This window comes from Manihot esculenta, chromosome 1 (genome assembly GCF_001659605.2).
Source record: "Manihot esculenta cultivar AM560-2 chromosome 1, M.esculenta_v8, whole genome shotgun sequence".
NCBI lineage: Eukaryota > Viridiplantae > Streptophyta > Magnoliopsida > Malpighiales > Euphorbiaceae > Manihot > Manihot esculenta.
This window is the reverse complement of record NC_035161.2, coordinates 41,553,448-41,561,678: the sequence shown is the minus strand read 5'-3', so window position 1 is coordinate 41,561,678 and position 8,231 is coordinate 41,553,448. Positions and strand designations below refer to the sequence as shown.

Here is an 8,231-nt window from a genome sequence, read left to right as displayed (position 1 = left end):
GATTAAATAATAAAATATTTAATAAAAAATTAATGAAAATATTAATTAATAAACTTTTTAAAAAATAAAAAATGTTTTAACATAATTCTTAAAATTAAAAGATTGATTAATAAAATTTAGCATGTTATAGAAATTAAATAATAATTTTTTTATTTTATTTAAAATAAATAATATTAAAATTTTATAACTGATTGATTAAATTTGTATGAGTTAAAAATAAATAAATAAAACACGTTTTTAATTTTTTTTTTAATTAATATTGGTTGGGACTTCGACGTTTCAAGTTTGAAAGCACAATCCCATATATGGTGGTAGGGATTGGCTCCAAACCTAAATACCTACGTGGCCCGGGGCCCACTTTTGTCTTTACTCTTCTCCTTCGCGGAACGGAGCTTTCCAACTTCCTCCTCTGTCAAATAATTACATTCAATTAAAAACTTAAAAATAAAAAATAATTAAACATCGCTCAATTAAATATTTAACACAGTTGATCTTAAATTTGATTATTGAGATTTTTTTTATTTTTCACAATTTATGAAAAAAAAATAAAATTTGCTTAGTTGAATTCTAATTTATTTCAATTATGAATTACATAAATTTGATTTGAATTTCAAATACAGTATATAAAACTATTAATAGATGAGTTTTGATTTTTAAATTTTTTGAAATTAAAAATTCAAAGTATAATTAGTATTAAACAAAAAAAAAATTATAAATTTAACATCTAAATCCAAAAATTATTTTTTGAAAAATTAGCAATTTCAAAACTAAACCCATTTTGAAAAATCAAAGTGATAATCATAAATTTTGAACTTTCAAACTGGTAACAACCTTGCAAAAGAGACGTTACTGTTAGAGCAAGTGGTATTTACTATTTATCAGTTGATAATTAAAATATAGAAAAATAAATTTAAAAAAATTTAAAATATAGTAAATATTAAAAAAAAAAAACAGTAGCGTTCAATGAAAAATAAATTCGTAATTGACAATTCGTAATTGACTGAGACGACCGCAACAACCAGCAGTAAGCGCGTGGAGCAGTTAAAACTGAGTAAGCTTGGTGACCAATCATCAATGAACACGAACACACCGTGTTTTTTTTTTTTAATAATAATAATAATATTTATATTTGTCTAGCGAATGAGGGTGGTGCTGGTGGAGCAAGAAAACAAAACAGAAATGAATGGCAGGTCTGGCACAGGGGAGACTTCAGAGAGGGTAGACTCTCTTTATATCCCTCTGCTTTTTTGTTTCCTTTCTTCGTCAATGAACAGCAATTCATTTTAGCTCGTCTCAGACGTCTCTGTCTTTTTCTTTGCAGTTTTACTGGGAATCATCGCAGAAACCATCCACAATTCTCAACTTTCATTTTCCCCTCTTTCATCTTTCTCTCCCTCTTCTTTTAAGACTCTATTTTTACGACCTTAACACCATCTACTACACCTCCTCACCTCAACTCTTCCAAGTCTATATACTGGTGAGTTTGATTCTGTTCATGGGTTGTTTCATGTTTAATACTGGAATTTTATTTTTCTTTAAATTTTTTTGAGGCCGTTTGGGGGAGAGGTGATCATCCCCCTGATCTTGGATGGATTTGAGAAATTCTGGTTTTGGTACTAAGGCTGCATGCCTCGTGATTGTTTCTGTTTGTTTGGAAAGAATTTTTTTTTTTCTTTTTAATTTCGTTACCTGGGAAAAAAAGGGGAACAAGTAGTAGCTTATGTTGCCTCTGACGTAAATTTAAGATGAGATCAGCTGCCCTTTTAAATGAAGGCTCTTTATTATTTATTTATTTTTTCTTGTGATAAATCTGTTTGGTGGCTGTGAAAATCTTCAAAAGCAATGGGTTGATTCCAAAATATTCATGTCCTCCCTTTTTGCTATTGAGAATATGAGAAAGAAAATCAAACTGAACTGCTGCATCATCTGTGGAATCTAGTAGAGCAAAAAGAATATGCCTTTGTTTTGCCTTTTCTTTCTTTCTATTTTTACTTTTTTATATGCTGGGAATTGGGGAAGTCCTTTTTTTTCGTTGAACTTATCAAAACTTCTTCAAATTAAATTTATGGGAATTCACTCTTACAGGGTTTAAGTGATAATAACAAAAATGAAGAATTTATAGCACACATCAAATATTCCATTACTGTCTTGCTACTATTTTGTAGTTTTATCTAGATTGTAACTTCAGAAGTTCTCTGTGGAACTGCTAAGCATCTGCTTGTTCTTTAAATGTGCTCGAAATTGTGATTGATTTTCTTTTGGCTGTCGTTGATGCTATATCATGTTTCTTTTTAGTTTCTGCTGAAATAAATTTAATGTATTAGTTGTAATTCAAAGCTCTCTATTGTCAAGTAGTTGGAAACATTGCAGTGTTGGAATTTACCTGCAAGTTCTAGTTTGTGGTGTCATTTATCATCGTTGATCTTTTAATTTCTTCCATTTCAGGTATTTATTTCTGTCCTGCCAATTTCTGCAAGCTAATTATCATTGTCCTTCAACGCTCCTTCGTGTATCTGGATAAAAATTTTCGATGAGTAATCTGAAGCTAGGAGTGGAGGTTGTGAGTGCACACGACCTTATGCCCAAAGATGGGCAGGGCTCAGCCAATGCCTTTGTGGAGCTTCATTTTGATCATCAGAAATTTCGCACCACTACTAAAGAAAAAGATCTGAGTCCTGTTTGGAATGAGCATTTCTACTTCAACATATCTGATCCAAACAAGCTATCCAACCTCACTCTTGAAGCCTACATATACAACCATAATAAAGAAAACAACTCCAAATCTTTTCTTGGAAAGGTTCGCCTCACTGGGACGTCGTTTGTCCCCTACTCTGATGCTGTTGTTTTGCATTACCCTGTGGAAAAACGAAGTATTTTTTCTCGTGTCAAAGGAGAGCTTGGCTTGAAAGTATTTGTTACTGATAATCCTTCAATAAGATCATCAAACCCACTTCCTGCGATGGACTCCTCTTTGTTTACAGAGACACGTTCAACCCAGGCTCAAGCACCGGAACAGCAGATACCAAATCCAGTCCCACAACTGTTCTCCAGTGAAAGGTCTGAGACAAGGCATACATTTCATCATCTTCCAAACTCTAGCCAGCCTCAGCCTCAAACTCAGTCACAACCACAGCCACAGCCACCGGTGCAGCAATCTGTCCCAGCATCAGGCCCCCAGCAAACAATGAATTATGGGATTCATGAGATGAGATCACCTCAGGCTCCAAGAATTGTTCGCATGTTCTCTGATTCGTCATCACAGCCTGCTGATTATGCACTAAAAGAGACTAATCCTTTCCTCGGAGGCGGGCAAATTGTTGGAGGTCGAGTTATACGCGGGGATAGGACGGCCAGCACTTATGATCTTGTTGAACAGATGAGGTGCCTTTTTGTACGAGTTGTCAAAGCTCGTGATCTTCCCACAAAGGATGTGACAGGGAGCCTTGATCCATATGTTGAAATAAAAGTTGGGAATTACAAAGGAATAACAAAACACTTCGAAAAGAAGCAAAACCCCGAATGGAATGAAGTGTTTGCCTTCGCAAGGGACACAATTCAATCATCAGTGCTGGAAGTTGTGGTCAAGGATAAGGATCTAGTGAAAGATGACTTCGTTGGGATCGTAAGATTTGATATGAATGAGATTCCAACACGGGTACCGCCTGATAGTCCATTGGCACCCGAATGGTATAGGCTTGAAGACAAGAAAGGAGATAAAGTAAAAGGGGAGTTGATGCTCGCTGTCTGGTATGGTACTCAAGCTGATGAGGCATTTCCTGATGCTTGGCACTCTGATGCAGTAACTCCAACTGATAGTTCCTCCGCTATCTCTGCACATATACGCTCCAAAGTTTATCATTCTCCAAGATTATGGTATGTTCGTGTCAATGTAATTGAGGCTCAAGACCTGGTTATTTCTGAGAAGAATCGGTTTCCAGATGCTTATGTTAAGGTACAGATAGGTAACCAGGTCTTAAAGACAAAGATGGTCCAAACACGGACAATGAACCTAGTATGGAATGAGGATTTAATGTTTGTTGCTGCTGAACCCTTTGAAGATCATTTGGTCCTTTCGGTTGAAGATCGCATTGGCCCCAACAAAGATGAGACTATTGGCAAGGTTGTTATACCATTAATCTCTGTTGAGAAGCGTGCTGATGATCGAATTATTCGTAGCCGATGGTTCAACCTGGAAAAGTCCATTTCAGCTGCCATGGATGAGAAGCAGGCTAAGAAAGATAAGTACTCCAGCAGAATCCATCTTCGAGTTGTCCTTGATGGAGGGTACCATGTGCTTGATGAGTCAACTCATTACAGTAGTGATCTTCGACCAACAGCAAAGCAGTTGTGGAAGCCATCAATAGGTGTGTTGGAGCTTGGTGTTCTAAGTGCTGATGGACTTCACCCGATGAAAACAAGGGATGGAAAAGGTACGTCAGATACATATTGTGTAGCGAAGTATGGCCACAAGTGGATTAGGACTCGAACCATAATCAACAGCCTCAGCCCTAAGTACAATGAACAATACACCTGGGAGGTGTATGATACTGCAACAGTCCTTACTGTGGGAGTTTTCGATAACAACCATGTTGGTGGTTCAAATGGTTATAGGGATACAAAAATTGGTAAGGTTCGGATACGACTCTCTACTCTTGAAACTGGCTGTGTTTATACACACTCTTATCCGCTACTAGTGCTTCATCCTTCCGGAGTCAAGAAGATGGGTGAATTACATCTGGCCATACGATTTTCATACACATCAATGGTGGACATGATGTTTCAGTACACACGGCCCCTTTTGCCAAAGATGCATTATGTAAGGCCATTGACTGTGATGCAGCAGGACATGCTACGGCACCAAGCTGTCAACATAGTGGCAGCTCGGCTTAGTCGAGCAGAACCTCCTCTTAGGAAAGAAGTTGTTGAATACATGTCCGATGTAGACTCTCATCTCTGGAGCATGAGGAGGAGCAAGGCAAACTTTTTCAGGCTGATGTCTGTGTTCTCTGGATTATTTGCTGTTGGAAAATGGTTTGGAGAAGTTTGCATGTGGAAAAATCCAATCACCGCCGTTTTAGTACACCTCCTCTTTGTGATGCTTGTGTGTTTTCCAGAACTGATTCTGCCAACAGTATTTCTCTATATGTTTTTAATAGGCCTCTGGAATTATCGTTTCCGACCAAGATACCCCCCACACATGAATACGAGAATTTCTTGTGCTGATGCAGTACATCCTGATGAGCTTGATGAGGAATTTGATACATTTCCAACAACAAGGAGCGCAGAGATAGTCCGGATGAGGTATGATCGGCTAAGGAGTGTGGCTGGGAGGATCCAGACTGTGGTGGGTGATGTGGCTACCCAAGGTGAGAGAATTCAATCACTATTAAGTTGGCGGGATCCTCGTGCTACAACAATATTTGTGACATTATGTCTAGTGGCTGCCGTTGTCTTGTATTCAACACCATTTCAGGTGCTTGCTCTTGTGGCTGGGTTTTACTTTATGAGGCATCCCAGGTTTAGGCATAGGACACCATCAGCACCAATTAATTTCTTTCGTCGTCTGCCATCGAGGACAGATAGTATGTTGTGAATCGGTAATCAGAGTTCTCTGGCAAAGCTTATGTCACCTGTGAGTCAGATTCTGGTTTTGTTTGGTGATGTTTGTAAAGCTTTGTGTCTTCTTATTTTGTTTGATGTCTTCTTTCATGGAAATATGTACATGAGAAGTTAGTAATAGAAATTTGGTATCACAACAAGGCGTATAATAGACAAGCCAGTGTCGTGTCATTGCTAGATGAGTTGCTTTCATGGTCCTCTGCAGTCTGCAGAAGCATGGTATTATGTTGACACTTGACTGAACTTAATTTTCATACTAAATTCTCTGTAGTTTTTTACCATGTTCAATTAGCAGGTTGGACTTAAAACTTGATATTTGTATGCTGTGTATCAATTTCGCAGTTCTTCAGGCTAGCATGACCTTCTGCTTGTCTTTGTGGAATTAGCTGCTTCTTATTGATCATCTGAAATTCCATCATCCATCTGGAGGGAAATTTCATCAGCTGCTTCTTATATATGTGAAATTGATGTTGAAGGGAAAATTCCTGCACCAATGTTGGGTTTAAAATGATTTAGTTTAAAGGTTGATAATAAGAATCGCTGGATTTAAAGAATTTGGTTTGACAGATCGAAAAGAGTTCAAAAGTTAAATATGTTTAAAGGTAAAAAAATATAATTAAAAACTGAAGAAATAATAAATGATTGAGAAAGATGAACATCATGACTGATTTTTTGACAATAAAAAAACAAATTTTCACATGTTTATTTTATATTATAGATGTGTATGGTAGTGTATAGAGACCCCTCAAGCATCATATCAGTAAATATCCATTTCTCTGACAGGATCAGACACTCCCAAGGCATTCCACACAGCTTTAGAAGCATCGACAATGTTGTTAGGACAAGGAGGTTGGTAATCATATCCTGAATCACATCCCATGCTCGAGTCACATTCATCTACCACTTTTGCCTTTACGCTCTTTTCATTTCCATGGATAATTGTATGTTTCAAGCACCTGCTCTTTTTGTTAAACCATCCTGTGGAAAGTGCTACCACCAGCTCATTGTCTGAATGGACTCCGATGGAGCACCGCCGTTACCACCTGGTACAAAACTGTTTACCGTTAGTTTTGCTTTTGTGTGGCTACTCACTGGTGGTGAACATTTGTAAGTGATGTAAAGCTTGCCATCTGCACAGCAATCCGAATGAATGGAAATATTATAAAAGAAATAAAGTTAGATGCAATTAAAGAAATAATAAATTATAGGAGAAAGAATGAATGGAAACATTATAAAAGAAAACTTTTTATTAAAAAAAATAGGATTTTATTATTTTTTAAGTTAATTAGAAGGGTGTTACGAGTTAAAATTTAAGTTTTTTCTTTGAATAAAAAATTTAAGTATTATATACAACAAAAATTTTGGAATGTCGGTAAGAATGCGGTTGTCAACAAAGTTATTATTTCTGCAATATATTTTAAAATGTCTATCACAGCGCAATTGTCTGGGTGGTGTAGTTGGTTATCACGCTAGTCTCACACACTAGAGGTCCCCGGTTCGAACCCGGGCTCAGACATCCTCTTTTTCTTAAATCTATGCTTCCTCAGATATATATTTCCTTTTAAATTTGCCCTAGGTTGAGCTTAAATTGTGATGATTTTTTTTTAACTAAATTAAGTTTCAATTATAAACCAACCTTGCTTACACAATGGAAATAGCCATTTCATTGAATCAAATTAGTCAAAAGTGAAATATTTTAAATTAATTTAAATAAAATAAAAATATATTAAATTAAATATTCTTAATAAATACAAATATGTATTCTTTTTCAAGTTATTATAAGCCTATTTTGACATTGCAGTATCGTTTTGACCAAAGAAAAAACATTACAGTATCCGAAAAAAAAAGTTTGATATTGCAGTAGCCCCAACTTAGATCCATATTTTTTCATGACTTAATCCAATTGAATTATTTTACTGAAACACTTTATTTATAAAAATAATTGAAAAAAAAATACTATTTGAAACTTTATATATGTGACTTTAAATTTCTTGTGATTATTTACTTTGCTTAATTTTCGCTTATCTAATAAAAAAATTGTATGTATTTATATAATACTTTTATTTTAAATAAAATTAGTTTTAATTAAATGAGATTTTACAAGTACGAAGATTTAGTATCAATAAATTAAAGTTAATTGCATGTATATTATGTTATATATATATATATACAAATAGATAGGAGCACAATAGGTAATATACCTATGTTATAACGTAGGATAACATATGTTATAAATATATGATACATGTATCAATCATTAAATTGTAAAACATGTGAAAATTTTATATTATAGATATGTGTAGTAGTGTATTGAGACTCCTCAAATATCATACCAGTAGATATTCATTTCTCCGATCTCAAGTATCAGACCAGTAAATATCTATTTTTCCGACCTCATCAGACCAGTAAATATGTGTAGTAGTGTTTTGAAACTCCTCAATTATGTTTAAATCTCATTATTCATATATAAACTGAAATTTTAATCTAACTCCAACTAAAAATAAAGATTTTAGTCACTCATAGCTTGAAAGAAAATACAAAAAAATAAAAGAAAAGAGAATTGAAGATGAAGAATGGATGATGCGGCTGTCCAATGAGATGGGTTTAAATAG

General features: G+C 35.1%; 1 protein-coding gene and 1 non-coding gene across 3 annotated transcripts; both read left to right on the top strand.

Annotated features, from left to right (window-relative positions):
- Positions 1–1,154: 1,154 nt before the first annotated feature.
- Positions 1,155–5,900, top strand: LOC110615632 (FT-interacting protein 3). 2 transcript variants are annotated; one of them, XM_021757627.2, is made up of 3 exons: positions 1,160–1,218; positions 1,322–1,477; positions 2,446–5,900. In XM_021757627.2, the coding sequence occupies exon 3, from the start codon at positions 2,531–2,533 to the stop codon at positions 5,591–5,593; it is 3,063 nt and encodes a 1,020-aa protein (XP_021613319.1). In that variant the 5' UTR covers positions 1,160–1,218; positions 1,322–1,477; positions 2,446–2,530; the 3' UTR covers positions 5,594–5,900. The 2 variants fall into 2 exon arrangements, with proteins under 2 accessions (XP_021613311.1, XP_021613319.1); XM_021757619.2 differs by having other exon boundaries at positions 1,155–1,477.
- A 1,161-nt stretch (positions 5,901–7,061) lies between these two features.
- On the top strand, positions 7,062–7,135 carry TRNAV-CAC. Its single transcript has one exon. It is a non-coding gene; the product is annotated as a tRNA-Val (tRNA).
- The last annotated feature ends 1,096 nt before the right edge of the window (positions 7,136–8,231 follow it).